At 42.2% G+C, this 16789-nt stretch overlaps 1 protein-coding gene across 1 annotated transcript in view; it reads left to right on the top strand.

Moving 5' to 3' along the window:
* The window catches only part of LOC146785617 (arylacetamide deacetylase-like), a 320075-nt gene that overhangs the window by 135523 nt on the left and 167763 nt on the right, over positions 1-16789 (top strand). The window contains exon 3 of the mRNA XM_085634880.1: positions 8213-8276. Within this exon, the coding sequence (XP_085491006.1) occupies positions 8213-8276 (64 nt within the window). The remainder of the gene's footprint in view (positions 1-8212; positions 8277-16789) is intronic.

Below are 16789 nucleotides of genomic sequence, written 5' to 3'. Positions count from 1 at the left end.
TGGTATTTGGGTAGTGTAGGGAGTCGTGCTGGGGGAGTGTTTTAGGGTTTAGGGCAATGTTCTCTCTAATTTCTTTCCTCTGTGTGCGGCAGTGGAGGGTCTCTGTGGGCCAAATGTCACTCAAAACATATACATTAAAAAGTGAAAAGATGGTGCATTTTCACACATACAGCGCCACAATAAGGGTCTTAAGGGCAGTTTCCAAATTGGATAAACACGCCATGACATGACTTGGTTACACAAGCAAGTACACTTCAAATTTAGAAAAGCACAAGGCTTCAATGGTGGTACCATCATAAGATTTTAATAAATATTCTTAACTGGAGCACTGTTCATTGGGTGGGGAAATGTTGAGAGCCAATACAATATCACATATAAACAATAAGGGAGACATGTCAAGTGGCATCACTAGAGGGGTGACAGGGTTGCTTCTCACGGCGATCCGTGCCATTTTTCCAGTGCTGATAAACTCTATCTAGGTCAACTTTCCCATTCAGGAGGTAGGCCTTTTTCCTCATCAGCATATCCAAATGCTTCTGCTCTAGTCTATTCCTCAATTTACTCTTGATAGTATTCATGATGCTGAATCCTCGTTCACAATCTGCACTAGATGCATGAAACGTTGCGCAGACATCAATAAGCTGAGACACCACACTATACTGAGCAGCATTGCGTACGGTGAAATTCACCATGTCTTGAAAGGTGGTAAATAACCCACCCTGTACATGTTCTGCCACCACATATTTATAGTCTCTGTATTGTCGAACAACATCTTCTGGTGTTTCACAATCACCCAGACCAAGACATTTTTATACTTTTCAACAAGTCTTTGTATATTCTCAGTCCCAAAATCAAAATGTGATTGTGTTGCTATTGCCTGGATTTCAAAACTTGCCCATTCTTTCAGCTCATCTTCAGGGAACCTTTTTTGCATGTGCTCACAAAGAAGGGAAACAAAAGAAAAAATAGGCCCACTGTCAAACTCTTGCCTTTCCTTGTACAATACCATCAGATCTCTTACATTGCTGCTCCAAAAGACAGTGTCTCCCAAATAATGTTGCTTAACTTGGCCAATCTTTACTCTTGCATACTGTACAACTTCAACAGTAGTCAAAGAACTTTTTTGGAATAGTTTGCACAAAGATGCAAATTCACCCAGAATGTCATTAAGTACTGCAAGTGAAATATGATAGTTGGAGTTTGATAGCTTTTTGTAACAATATTTTGCAACTGGATCATTCGCCTCAACTTTCTCTTGCTTAAAGTACTTAAGAACAGCCTCGTAATTACGAATTAGTGCACCAACAGCAAAATGCCTTGAAAGCCACCGGACTTCATTTAGTGGTTGAAAAGAGACTACTTCACATTCAGTGACCGATGCAATTTCATCCAGCTTGGACTTCCTCGCAGGAGATCTGGAGAACACAGTTTAGACAGTCCTCAATAATGTCTCCATCTCTTTAACCATTGGAACCCTCTTCCAGGCATCATCAACTCCCAAATCTTCTCGATGGGTGACACAATGTAGCTCAATTAAATGAGGAATGGATTGTTTAAGGCGAGTAGCAACACCATTATTCTTAAACAACCTCACAGACGCACCATTGGATGTGAACATGACCATTTTCATAAGGTCCAGTTCATTGGCAGTGTAGAATTCTTTCACAGCAGTAGTGATAGCCTCAGCATTACAACTAGTCAGCTTCACCTTGCCCCCAAACTGTGTTTTGTGCTCTGTTGATGTTACAGGTCGGAACTTGAAGTACAGGATGAGCATTTTTGTAACAGAAATATCTGTGCTCTCATCAATTATCAATGTGTGATACAAAGCATGCTGAAGTTCTGCCATGGCTTCACAGTGTATCACACTATTGATGGCCTCAAGGAACTCAAAGGCATAGTTCTTGCTCCTCCAGCTGTCTGGTATCTTGACATACAAAGCTAGGTGGTCATGGATGTCTTGTACAGATAACATTGAAGTATTCATCTTGACTGCCAGCAACACGTATAGGTCTTTGAGATTCAACTACTTCCATTCTATTTGCTTTGTTAGTGGCAGTTTCTGTCAGCATTGCCCGCACTCCAAAACCAAACCTGGCAGCAGCACTTCTGTTTCTCAATATCACCATGGCAGACTTGTGTACTTTGCTAAGTAGATGGCGTTTCATGTAATCCAGTTTCCAGCCATCACTCCATTTCTTCCCTGTAGAAAAGTCCCCAACAATGGAAAGTTCCCTGAGTTGCACACAAAACTTGCTTCGTGATTTCTGTGTCTCTGCCTCCACAATTTCTTTCATTCACACTTCCTTGAATACAAGGCAACATTTCTTCCTTTGTGGTGAAGCACTGCACTCTCCCAAAGATACAGCTTTGCACTTGAACATTTCCATGCCCACCGGTTTGAACCAGCTGTGCCACAAATCCTGCAAAATAAGGGAACATGGCTTACGTTGATGCCAGCTCATGAATGCAATCGGTTATACAACAATGTACAAGATGCACCACAGTTTAACTCTACCAAACAATTACCTCTTCTGCTTGATCTCGCGTATGCCTGTTTAAATGTATGGGGTTCTGGCTGCGAAACCTGCAACAGAAGAAAACATGGGGAAGTATATTATACAACAATGTGCAAGATGCACCACAGTTTAACTCTACCAAACAATTACCTCTTCTGCTTGTACTCACGTACGCCCATTTAAATGTATGGGGTTCTGGCTGCGAAACCTGCAACTGAAGAAAACATGGGTAAGTATGTTATACTACAATGTACAAGATGCACCACAGTTTAACTCTACCATACAATTACCTCTTTTGCTTGAACTCGCGTACGCCTGTTTAAATGTATGGGGTTCTGGCTGCGAAACCTGCAACAGAAGAAAACATGGGTAAGTATATTAAACTACAATGTACAAGATGCACCACAGTTTAACTCTACCAAACAATCACCTCTTCTGCTTGTTCTCACATACACCCGTTTAAATGTATGGGGTTCTGGCTGTGAAACCTGCAACAGAAGAAAACATGGGTAAGTATATTGTACTACAATGTACTTGCTGCACCACAATTTAACTCTACTAAACAATTACCTCTTCTGCTTGAACTCACGTACGCCTGTTTAAATGTATGGGGGTCTGGCTGCGAAACCTGCAACAGAAGAAAACTTGGGAAAGTATACTATACTACAATGTACAAGATGCACCACAGTTTAACTCTACCGAACAATTACCTCTTCTGCTTGAACTCGTGTATGTCTGTTTAAATGTATGGGGTTCTGGCTGCGAAACCTGCAACAGAAGAAAACATGGATAAGTATATTATACTACAATGTACAAGATGCACCACAGTTTAACTCTACCAAACAATTACCTCTTCTGCTTGAACTCGCGTATGCCTATTTAAATATATGGGGTTCTGACTGCAAAACCTGCAACAGAAGAAAACATGGGTAAGTATATTATACTACAATGTTCAAGATGCACCACAGTTTAAGTCTACCAAATAATTACCTCTTCTGCTTGAACTCACGTACGCCTGTTTAAATGTACGGGGTTCTGGCTGCGAAACCTGCAATTGAAGAAAACATGGGTAAGTATATTATACTACAATGTACAAGATGCATCACAGTTTAACTCTACCAAACTATTACCTCTTCTGCTTGTACTCATGTACGCTCGTTTCAATGTGTGGGGTTCTAGCTGCGAAACCTGCAACAGAAGATGCACTACTTTAACTCTACCAAACAATTACCTGTTTGTTCTGCCTGTACTCACGTCTGCCTGTGCAATTATTCGTAGAACGGTCTCACGAACCTGTAAAAGAAAAGGGGTGCAGATAGTGAATCTATTCACCCAGCAACCCCCAACACAACGAGGAACATAAACAGAATTACCTTGTCTTTGTGGGTACTCGCACCTCACCACTCATTTCCAAATACCTTACAGACTGGAAACTTGCAATTGAAGACAAGATAGTTAGCAAACGCTTGAAGAATTACACACTATGAATGGGACCGGTCTAGAGACCCCAATAGGAAAAATGACCAAATAATTACCTGGGATTCCGGTCTAGGACAAACAGGCGTGTGCCCATGTGTTTCATTATTAGCATCCATTATCTTAAACTTGTCTATAAATCTGTATTTTGTGTTACACCTTCTGTGATGCAGCTTTTCCCTGACATTCAAATTGTGCAAATGGTTGAGGTGGGTGAACAAGGAAATTCACATGACTGAGCAGCACACAATCCATCAAAAGATCCCACCTGAAGATGATGCAGTGGCGTGCAAAAAATGTGGGGTACTGCTGAGGGTCGTTTTTTAGGGTTTAGGGTAGTGCAATGGTGTTTGGGTAGTATAGGGGGTATTGCTGGGGGTAGTGTTTTAGGGTTTAGGGTAGTGCAGTGGTGTTTGGGTAGTGTAGGGGGTACTGCAGGGGTAGTGTTTTATCTTTTAGGGTAGTGCAGTGGTGTTTGGGTAGTGTAGGGGGTTGTGCTGGAGGTAGTGTTTTAGGGTTTAGGGTAGTGCAGTGGTGTTTGGGTAGTGTAGGGTGAAGTGTTTAGGGTTTAGGGTAGTGCAGTGGTGTTTGTGCAGTGTAGGCAGTCGTGCTGGGGGTAGTGTTTTAGGGTTTAGGGTAGTGCAGCGGTGTTTGTGTAGTGTAGGGGGTCATATTTTAGGGTTTAGGGTAGTGCAGTGGTCTTTGGGTAGTGTAGGAGGTTGTGTGGGGGTAGTGTTTTAGGATTTAGGGTAGTGCAGTGGTCTTTGGGTAGTGTAGGGTGTCATGCGGGTTGTGTTTTAGGGTTTAGGGTAGTGCAGTGGTCTTTGGGTAGTGTAGGGGGTCGTGCTGGGGAAGTATTTTAGGGTTTAAGGTAGTGCAGTGTTGCTTGGGTAGTGTATGGGGTCATGCTGGGGGTAGTGTTTTAGGGTTTAGGGTAATGCAGTGGTCTTTGGGTAGTTTAGGGGGTCATGTTGGGGTAGTGTTTTAGGGTTTAGGGTAGTGCAGTGGTGTTCGGGTAGTGTAGGGGGTCATGCTGGGGGTAGTGTTTTAGGGTTTAGGGTAGTGCAGTGGTGTTTGTGTTGTGAAGGGGTCATGCTGGGGGTAGTGTTTTAGGGTTTAGGGTAGTGCAGTGGTGTTTGGGTAGTGTAGTGGGTCATGCTGGGGATAGTGTTTTAGGGTTTAGGGCAGTGCGGTGGTGTTTATCTAGTGTAGGGGGTTGTGCTGAGGGTAGTGTTTTAGGGTTTAGGGCAGTGCAGTGGTGGTTGTGTAGTATAGGGGGTCAGGCTGGGGGCAGTGTTTTAGGGTTCAGGGTGGAGCAGTGGTGTTTTGGTAGTGTATGGGGTCGTGCTGGGGAAAGTGTTTTAGGGTTAAGGGTAGTGCAGTGGTGTTCGGGTAGTGTAGGGGGTCGTGCTCAGGGTCGTGTTTTAGGGTTTTGGGTAGTGCAGTGGTGTTCGGGTAGTGTAGGGGCTCATGCTGGGGCAGAGTTTTACGGTTTAGGGTAGTGCAGTGGTGTTTGGGTTTTGTAGGGGGTCGTGCTGGAGGTAGATTTAGGGTTTAGGGTAGTGCAGTGTTGTTTGGGTAGGATAGAGGGTCGTACTGGGGGTAGCGTTTTAGGGTTTCGGGTAGTGCAGTGGTGTTCAGGTAGTGTAGGGAGTTGTTCTGGGGAAGTGTTTTAGGGTTTTGGGTAGTGCAGTGGTGTTTAGGTAATGTAGGGGGTCATGCTAGGGTAGTGTTTTAAGGTTTAGGGTAGTGCAGTGGTGTTTGTGTAGTGTGGGGGTACTGCTGGGGGTAGGGTTTTAGGGTTTAGGGTAGTGCCGTTGTGTTTGGGTAGTGTAGGGGGTACTGCTGGGGGTAGTATTTTAGGGTTTAGCGTAGTGTAGTGATGTTTGGGTAGTGTAGGGTGTACTGCTGGGGGTAGTGTTTTAGGGTTTAGGGTAGTGCAGTGGTGTTTGTGTAGTTTATGGGGAAGTGTTTTAGGGTTTAGGGCAATGCAGTGTTCTTTGGGTAGTGTAGGGGGTCGTGCTGGGGGTGGTGTTTTAGGGTTTAGGGCAGTGCAGAGGTGTTTGGGTAGTGTAGGGGGTCGTGTTGGGGGTGGTGTTTGAGGGTTTAGGGCAGAGCAGTGGTGTTCGGGCAGTGTAGGGGGTCATGCTGGAGAGTGGTGTTTTAGGGTTTAGGGCAGTGCAGTGGTGTTCGGGCAGTGTAGGGGGTCGTGCAGGGGCTACATCTGGGTGATATTTGGGCTACATTTGGGCTCTTTCGTCTCTGGTGGCCATTTTGGGAGACTTATTTGTTATGAAGTTTCCAAATTTCCTCATTTACTACAGTCTCCTCAGTAGGAAATACTTTCAGTTTTTTACTTTGACTCCATCAAGAAGGCATTCAGATGTGTCACAAATTTGCCATAAATTCAGAATGTTAGCACTCTAGTTGCTTATTAGATCACTGTAGTAAAGCTACTGCTCACCAGGGAAGTCTGCTGCTGGTATTGAAAGTGCATGTTTCAGTCTGCATGTCAAAAAAAGTTTATGAAATAGAAGAGGATTTGAGAAGTCACTCAAAATGTGCTCTAATTTGTCTTTCTGCAGCACTAATCATACTTTCTATGGCAGAATGAACCCCCTCATTTTGTTCCTTTTTAAATTAAATGTTTTAAGAATTACCACTTTATTCCAACCAAGATGGCTTCAGGTGTGCCATACGTTTGTCATAAGTAGGACTGATAGCGCTCTATTTGTTCTTTAGAATACTCTGGGAAGCTGCAGTAGAACACAAAGGAATCAACTGACAGTCTCTGCCCTAGTTGGATGTACATGTTTTACTGAGAATGTCAGACTTCATTCTCACATGACTGAGAAAGATAATGTGAATTTACAGAAAATATGCTCTCAGTTAGCTTATAGATCACCTTCCAAACCTCTGTGGGAAAAGCATGAGAAAATAGTTTTCTCTCAAACATGATTCATGATATCACAGCAGAAGGCTTTTTCACATGGTAAAATCACCTTAGAACACACCACAATTCCTAAAATGAGTATGGTACCATCAACAAATGATTTATAATGTAACTGAAGTCTTAATACCTTCTATTAACTGCAATGCTTTTAATGAGGTGCTATCATGTATATTGGTCCCAAGATGGCTGCCAACACTTCTTGGATGAAGTGCTGACAGCCAATCAGATCTCATGATGAGATGTGTGGTTAGGCTCCGCTCAGATATATATGTGATTTTACTTTTGATATTCTCAGGAACTACTGAACGGATTTACACCATTTAAGCAAAAGGCACATGCCTGACCTGAGGACTACCTCTTTGCCAAATTTCAAGTAATTCTGTTCATCCGCTTGGGCTGTACCTTCGACTAAAGGTCCTATGGGAAAATGCATGGGGAAAACGTGTTTTGGGACCCCCCTTTTTTCTCAGCCCCCGCTTGACGAATCACCCCGTGACTTTCAGGGTAGGAGCTGAGCGGAGCGCCCCATTAGTTTTGAAAATTTCACGAAGATAAGTCAACCGGCACCAAAGTTATTCAAAATATAATTTTCAGATTTCCTATGGGAACTCGGTCCTAACTATAACTATCTACTGGCGACCGCCAGTAGATAATATCTGTGCATATACATATATATATATACATATCAAACAACAGCCCCTTCCAAGAAGAGTAAATGCAGGCACCCCCAGTTAGTTGCATATTTGTTTATTTTTCAGTCATGGCACGATGTCCGTCCTGACGTGTTTCGACCGTAGACAGCCATCGTCAAAGTAACTTTTTGTTAGATTTTTTTTTTTTTTAAAAGCACAGTACAATAGACATACACAAAAGCATAACCATTCTCATTATGCTTTCCACTAATTGAATCTGTTCACCTTATACATTTAATGTTTCCATATCATTTCAATATTTTTATATGTTTATTTCAAGAAATACATTTTACACTTTTTGTCATACATTTTTATATGTGTAAAACCAAGCCCTTTTTTGGCACCATCATAACGATCTAACGAACCCTGGATATGTGCTCATGTATTACCCCAAACAATTGCTTAACATTGAAATGTACTTAGATATATTATTATTTGTGCAAAGGTGTGGTGTGTGTATCCCCCCCCAATCACCAGTGGCTGCATCTTCTTACATTTCTGCACTGCAGTTTCACTGTCAATCAGTATATTAATGTGCATTTTACTAATGATTTCTTTTTACTTAATTGCAGATTCATACGACTTTCTGACAAGATTGATCGCAGACAGATTAAATGCAATTGTTGTGTCAGTTGAGTAAGTCATTTACTGTTACTTTATTCTTATATGTGCAAAATGTGTACTTATATTTTGTTAACATATTTTTAATGTATACAAACTACCACTTTAACCAAACGAGTCCTGTACTTTGATCACCCTTAGACCTTAGTCTCTAACCGTCATGGTTAGTAACTGAAATTGAAAATACTTAACAGGTGTGTAGCCTTTCTGAGTCATTCTGTGTTTTTTGCTGAATTTATTAATAATACCATCCTTTAAACAAAATCTGTTTATGGCATGGCATTGGAAACAAACTAGTGGAACTAAGTTTACGTCAAGGTACTATTTAACACAAAGTTTTCTTTTGAAAGAGGTATCCACATTAGTTTTATTTCCTTGAGCATCATTATGGTTAACCAAAACTTTAGGTCTGGCATAACAGAGCAGTTTTCGGCAGGACATATTCTTATCAGTTATTTCAACAATACAAAGAGTGTACTTTGGCTTTGTCCCGAAAAATATTTCACTTTCACATGATAAAGTTGGCAATTTGATGTATGATTATGCCTCTTACAGAATGCATATATTGCAAGGCATTAGAAAGTATTGTACATTTTTAAATTACTCGGAATCATTAAAAATGTTAAACTTTATCTCATAGGTCCATTCAATGCAGATATCAAAATGATGTCACCAGTGATGTCATTTGAGATGTCATCAGTGATGTCACTGACAATGTCATGAATGATGTAATATGTGGCGTCATCAGCAGTGCATTGCGGGGGCACGAGTTATAGTTAGCTGAGCTAACTATAACAGTAGAATTTCTATGGTTTTGTAAGAGTGAAATGACCAGCTAACTATAACATCCCTGAAACCTATGTTTTTTTTCAGTGAATTTCTAAGGTTTTTTCAATGCTAATTTCTAAGTATAACGTACCTGAAACCTATGGCTTTTTGAGTGAATTTCAATGTGTTTTTAAATGCTAATTTCTAACTATGACGTCCCTATTAAGTCCCCTTGAATCCTGAAGGTCCTTGGTGGCCAAGTAGCCCAACAGGTACATTCACCTTCTGACGCAAAGCCCTTTTTACACCACGCTGCAAACGCATCTTCTGGCACACTGCTGCTCAGAGGATGAAGTTCTATTGTGTCTTGAGGTCCTCAGGACACAAGGGGACCTCATCGCCCCACCAGCAGTGCACCAGAAGCCGCATTTGCAGAGTGGTGTAAAAATGGGTATGGCCTCGGAGCACCTCTCTGCAATGCACCTCTGTGGCGTTTACAAGAGGTACCTGGTGGACTAGTTGGCCCCAAGGGACCCTCAGGATTGAAGAGGAATTAATCCCCCAACTTAAAATGTGCCATAGGGCAAGTTTTCCCTGTAATGCAGGGAGGGGGCGGGGCCTGATGTGACAAGTGCACAAACGCGCCCTGTGGCGCATTTTAAGTTGGGTAATTAAGTCTCCTTGATCCCTGAGGGTCCCTGAGGGCCAAATAGCCCACCAGCTACCTCCAGTAAGTGCCACAGATATCATTGCAGAGTGGTGTAAAAAGGGGGCATGGCCTTGGACCACAACTCTGCAAAGCAGCTCCCTGGCGCTTACTGGAGTTACCTGGTGGGCTAGTTGGCTCCCAAGGACCCTTAGGATTGAAAGGGACTTAATCCTCCAGCTTAAAACGCGCCACAGGGCACATTTGCACACTTGTCAAATCAAACTATGCCCCCTCCCAGCACCACTGTGCACACGCACCCCCTGGTGCGTTGTATATTGGGGTTTAAATCCCCTTGAATCCAGAGGGACCCGGGGGTCCAACTAGCCCGCCAGGTACCTCCAGTAAGTGCCACAGAGCTGCGTTGCAGAGAGGTGTAAAAAGGGGCGTGGCCTCGGGCCACCTCTCTGCAAGGCAGCACTGTGCCGCATACCTGAGGTACCTGGTGTGCTAGTTGGCCCCCTGGGACCCTCAGTATTGAAGGGGAATTACTTCCTCAACTTAAAACACGCCACATGGCGGGTTGGCAGAGTGTTGCTGGGAGGGGGCGGAGCACGATGCCGGTCTTTTTATTTTCTTTTTTTAGAAGGGAGGCTTTGTTGCCCCCCTTCTTTTGGCTTTTTTGGGTCCTGGGGACCCTATCACCCAGGGCCTGATCCCTTTTAAAAAATTTTTTAAAAAAATATAGGAATGGGAAAGGGGCCGAGTGAGCCCCCCTCCCGTGGCCAATTCCGGCCAGGAAGACCCCATCCCCACCTCTGGTCCTGGGGACCACATCCCCCAGGGCCTGCTCACCCTTTTTTTTATTTATTTAACGGAGGGCCAATTATGGCCCCCGGGGACCTCATCCCCCAGGGCCGGCCTGCTGTGTTTTTTTTAGGGCCCTATCTGTTTGGGACCGTGGGGGGACCCCAATTCCCCCATGGTCCCACCGGCTTTCCGCCTCCTGCAGGAGCCGGCATTGCTTTTCCACAAGTGGAGCTGCTAACATGCAGCTCCCCTTGTGGAAAAGCAATCTGGTTTGGATTTTGTAAGCGAGAGCAGGAAACCTGGTCTTGCTTACAAAATCCAAGCCAGTGTTTGTTATGACAGGGCGGGAGCAGCACGGCTCCTGCACTGTCATAGGAAACAGCAGTGTCCGGGGGTGGGCACCCCAGGACAATGCAGGAGCCGGCCCTGGGGGGTGGCGGTCCCCAGGGCTATAAAGGGCTCCAGGAGGGGGGCCACATGACCCCCTCCCACCTAGTGCACAGGAGGTGGTGGTCCCTGGGGCTCGGGGGCCTGTAACGGACCCCCGCATTTGCATGTTAGTGCCCCAGGGAGGTGGCGGTCCCCGGGGCATGTGGTGGGGCGTGTGCCCCACCCAAATAATTTATAAAAGCCACAGGAGATGACTGTCCCCGGGGCTTGGGGGGCCTTTTTTAAGTCCCTCTTACGCATTAAAAAGGAAGCCCCAGGGGGGTGGAGGTCCCTGGGGCTGCGGGAGGTCCGAGCGCCCTCCCGCACATCATTTTAAGCAAGCCCTGTGGGCTGCGGTCCCCGGGGCTGCGAGGGAACCCGTGGGCCCCTGCATATATTTATTGGCAATGACCCCGGGACCTGGCCCACCCAGGGGCCTCAATAAATGAAGCACAGGAGCCCGCGCTTCGTTTTATTTTTACATTTCGGCGGGATTCGCAACCCCAGCGTGAATTTTGCCAATTTTATTTTTTTTAATGCTTTTTTTTGCCCCTTGGGGTCCTAGTGTGACCCCCTGAGCAGGCCTAGTGGGTCTGGGTGTTACTACCCTGCCCCCTTTTCTTGTTTCAAAACATTTGTTTCACTGTTTTCATGTGACTCAGTTCTACCAAGTCACAAGGTGGCTGCCAACACTTCCTGGTTTGGAGTGTTGACAGCCAATTAGAATAAAGCTCCTGGTCGGGAGGGGTCGCGACTCCACCGTGGCCATAGATATCAAAACTTTTAATTTTGAATTTCTCAGCAACAACTGAATGGATTTTCTACCGTTATGCCAAAGTTGGCATAATTCCGTTCAGCAGTTCGAGCTGTAGCCTTGCCTAAAGTTTCCTATGGGAAATTGATTTTCTGACTCTTATTTTTTGAATTTCTCATCAACTACCGAACGGATTTACACCATTTAAAAAATAGGTCACTTTCTGAACCAAGCACTACCTTTTTGCCAAATTTGGGATAATTCTGTTCAGCAGTTCGGCCTGTAGCCTGTCTCAAAATTTTATGGAATTTAACATGGGGAAATTGCATTTTGGGACCCCCTTTTTTCTCAGCCCCTGCTTGTTGAATCACCCCCAAACTTTAAGGATAGGAGCCGACGTGGATTGACTTTTTTTGGGGAGAATTTTGCGAAGATTCGTCAAACAACCCCAAAGTTATTAGCAAATCAAAAAACGCTTTTCCTATGGAAACCAGGATCTAACTATAACTACCTACTGGCGACCACCAGTAGGTAATATATATATAAACACAACTCTTACTTCAGAAGGAAGAGAGCACGTACATGAGGGCTGCTGGATTATGTTTTTTTTATTGTAATGGGCATCCTCCATCCCAGCAGAAAGGAGAGTAACGTTTTGGCTGACACAGCACCCTTTCTCAATCTAGTTAGCACCATTTTTCTTTCACATATATACCGTGTCCCAATCATAAACATAGAAGAAATATTGGTCACATGATTTGAGATAGAAAATGCATAAAAATACTTTAAAGTGCAATACAAATAATATATACATAGTGGAAATTGCAATATCTTGAAAAAGGATATATGGAAAAAAGCATAGTGCATAAAGATGTGACTATTGTATGCATGATGCATAATCAATCCTCTAAAAAATATATATATATACAATTTATAACATTTTCTATAGCACAGGAAATGTATAACCATCTCATCCATTATGTTGGAACACCCACTATTATTGTGCCATAACTTAAAAAAATGTATAGCGCATGCCCCCTCAGGTTGCATCTCCAAGGTAAATAAATAAATAAATCATGCCGCATATATATATATATATTCACTTAAAAAACCATAGGTTTTGCACATGTTATAGTTAGCTGGACATTTCACTCGTAAAAAACCATTGAAATTCCCCCGTTATAGTTAGTTCAGATAACTATAACTTGCGCGCCCGCAATCCACTGCTCATGACGTCACATATTACATCACTCATGACATGGTCAGTGGCCTCACTCATGACATCACTGATGACATCATCCTTGTGATAGAGTGGCGGTCGCGCGAGTTATATTTATCTGAACTAACTATAACAGGGGAATTTCAATGGTTTTTTACGAGTGAAATGTCCAGCTAACTATAACATGTGTGAAACCTATGGTTTTTTAAGTGAATTTGCAAGGATGTTTAAATTAGGGGTGGGCGGAATTTGCGAAAGCGACTTTCGCAAATTATCCCGAAAATTTTCAAAATCTCCGCAAACAAGCGGAAATATCGCGAAGATGCGGAAGTTTTTTTCCGGCATGTTCGCGAGATTTTCTGCATGGTTGCGGGTCGCCAACTTACCCATGTGGTTGCTTGCGGGCGCGGCCATCTTGTTTTCAGTTGTCTCACGGTGCATGATCGCGAGAAAAAAGACGTGATCGCGCGACGCATGACGTCACTGCGGACGCGAACTGTCGCGAGACAGCGCAAATGGCTAAAACAATACAACATCTCATGGAGAACGCGACCGGATCGGGAAAACTTGTCGGCGAACGCGGGGATTCAGGTAAGGCGATCGCGCGCGCGCGAGAATGTATTATTTTACAGCACGAGCAAGAACCAAATTATCGCAAAGCTGCGTAATGCGGAAATTTTGACATTTCCGCGCTCTCCGCGGAACGCGGAAATGCCAAATTATCGCAAATTCCGCGAACGGAACGGAAATTTTGCCCAGGCCTAGTTTAAATGCTAATTCCTAACTGTAACGTGTGTGAAACCTATGGTTATGTATGTATTATTATATTTTTTATATATTTATTTTACAATAAACTACCTATGTATATAGTTATAGATTGACTGTATCCTGTAATATGAAATGGCTCGTTTTTCACCATGCGTGCATAGATCAGTGACGTCATCAGTGATGTCACTGACCATGTCATGAGTGATGTAATATGTGACGTCATTAGCAGTGCATTGCGGGGGCGCGAGTTATAGTTAGCTGAACTAACTATAACAGGGGAATTTCTAAGGTTTTGTATGAGGGAAATGTCCAGCTAACTATAACGCCCCTGAAACCTATGGTTTTTTCAGTGAATTTCTAAGGTTTAACAATGCCAATTCCTATCAATAACACCCTGAAACCTTTGGTTTTTTCAGTGAATTTCAAAGGTTTTTGAAATGCCAATTCCTAACTATAACGTGCATGAAACCTAAGGTTTTTTCAGTGAATTTCAAAGGTTTTTTAAATGCTAATTCCTATCTTTAACTTATCTCTGAAGTTATCATGTTTAATGATTTTGATTGGAATTCTATATTTTTCAAATTCAGTGTGTCAATTTCATTAATTATGTTTTTTTTAAATACTTTTTTATCAACATTTTTTAAACTTATTTTTTCAATTAATTCTTTTAAAAATTAAAAAATATTATATGAATTTAATGGGTTTTTCTAACATATTTTTCAAAATATTTTTTTAACTATATGTTTAAAACTTTATTTTATATATTTTTTTCCCATGTTTTTGGATCCGCGCACCCTATGCGCACCGTTCTCGATCCCTACATGATAGCTTCCGTGCATGGTATGCGTTGGGTACGTGTTTAGTGCGCGATTGCAATGCGACTGGTACGCTACTCCCAGCCTATAAGCGACATGTTCGATGTACGTAACGTGACGTTTACACGCTTCCACGACATATATATGTATTTCATGTGAATATTAATTGAAGACAAACTCTAAACTAGTCTTAAAACTAATATATTTTTACAACTAATCCTATAATTTTTTTTAATTCAATTTCGCGGATGCGCGCTGGGTGCGTGCTGCGTAAGCGCACGGTGCGCGGATCCCATGTGACCTGCAAAAAAAGAGATTTGATTGGTTCATTACACTTCCTGTTCTAACTATTGAAAGACCCCACCCAATTCAATCATTCTTCTTTGACCTTCTTTGGAGGACCATCTCTTTGCAGAGAAGAAGATTTTTTAGACTAAGTTTACACTTAGCTCTAACTTTTTTCAACTATAAATGGCTTCAGGGCAGCAGGCATCACCTGCATCTCCTCATACATCTGAGGATGAATTTTTGGAGAAGTTACCACACAAAGAACGTTTTTCTTCAGTGGTGTGGAAATTTTTACTTTTCCCGAGGGGCAGAATAAAGACCAATGCCACCTTGGTCACGTGCAAGATTTGCAAAAGAGTGCTGTCGCGAGGGGATCCTAACAAGAAATACTCATGCGACCCTTCATCCGAACAATCTTGCACGACAAGAGTGCTGATGGATGAGAAACACTCCTGCTCCTGCGCCTTCCACCTCATCGCAGCCGAGCACTTCAAGAGTGCATCCATCAGCCCAAAAATTGGACATCCGTCCTCAATTTCAATATTTAAAAGTGCTCTGCACTAAGTGCAATTCGACTTTATGCTACGGTGAGCAGTCGATCGATCTGATCTGCCGCCGGCAAGAAAGTCACATTTGCTAGTTTTGTTTTTTGTTTTTTTTTGTTCCCTGAAGTTCATTGTTTGGTTCCTCCTGTTTTGTTTTTTGTTTTTTGTTTTTTTCCAGAAAAAACAAAAAAAATTAAAAATTGTTCAGAAAATCCAAAATAAAATATAAAAGAAGAAAGAAGAAAAAAAAAGTTCTTCTAAGAACTAACTTTCCTGGTTTAAAAAAAGAGCTAAATTTCTTTGTTAGTGTGTGAAAGTTTAGATGAATGTATGTGTAGTACCTAATTGAGTGAAAGAATGCATTAGTAGAGTATGGTGAATGTATAAGTGCAGAACTATGAGGAAGTGCTGCAGCATCACACAGTAACCTCTTTAACTACCGTGTGCTGTAGTACTTCTGAAGCACAGGGATGCAACATATATATGTTGCAAATCTATGCTTCTCTCTGCACGGCTGCTTAAACTGCAGCCATGTGGTGACACAAGCACCCTTGCACCATAGTGTAAGGATATCTGTGTCATGTGTTGTTTGTTTTTCTGCAGGAAGACACACCTTCCTGCACAATGAGAAAATGCATTTTTCTCCTTCAATGTATGCTGAACATTTCAGCATGCATTGAAGATATAAAAATGTGGAGAAATGAAAACAATTCTTTCCTACACCAATTTTAGGATGGTGCAGCATTCACCCACATATCGAGATTTATGATTTCTGATCAATCTAGACATGTGTCTTGTTCTATGAGTATTCAGTGCAATCATGCACAACAACACTTATAGAACACCCTTTCAACGCAAAGTGGTGTGCATAATGAGGTTGTATTTACATGGAGTATAAAAAGTACACAGAGTGCCTTTTCCTCTCTTTGTAAATATGAAAGAGTGTCTTGCACAATAAATATGTTACAAAAAGTGACAAATTTCCGGTTTTAACATTCCTTGCGAATGATAGAAGGTAACCACAGAGTTTTGTCTGCAAAGATGTTCAAAGAAGAATGATTGAAATGATTGCGGTCCTTCAATAGCTACAATGGGAAATATTATGAACCCCTCAAATCTCTTTTTTTGTAGGTCACATGATATCTGATTATGATCAGATTTCAAAACTACATAGGTATAAAGAGAGTGTTTTTAGAAACGTGTTTCAACTTTGTAGCTTCTTGCAGAGCTCCTCATTCTGCATATTGAGACTTAGTTAAACTTACCTTCACAGTAATAGGAATAAAAAATAGTATACATTTTTTTCAGATTTTCATTGCAATCTAAATTCATATAAATTGCTTATTTTAAAATGTGTATCTGTGAAAGAAAAGGAAAAAGAAAAATTATAACATGTAATAATACATTTTTTACAACACAGCATAATTTCCACAAAGTAATTTGTTTGCCTTTTTTGCTGTTCTCAGAATATATTAAATTTCACTAA

The sequence above is a fragment of the Triturus cristatus genome, chromosome 11 (assembly GCF_964204655.1).
Source record: "Triturus cristatus chromosome 11, aTriCri1.1, whole genome shotgun sequence".
NCBI lineage: Eukaryota > Metazoa > Chordata > Amphibia > Caudata > Salamandridae > Triturus > Triturus cristatus.
Note: the sequence above shows the minus strand (reverse complement) of the source record. Positions and strands in the feature narration are given on the sequence as shown.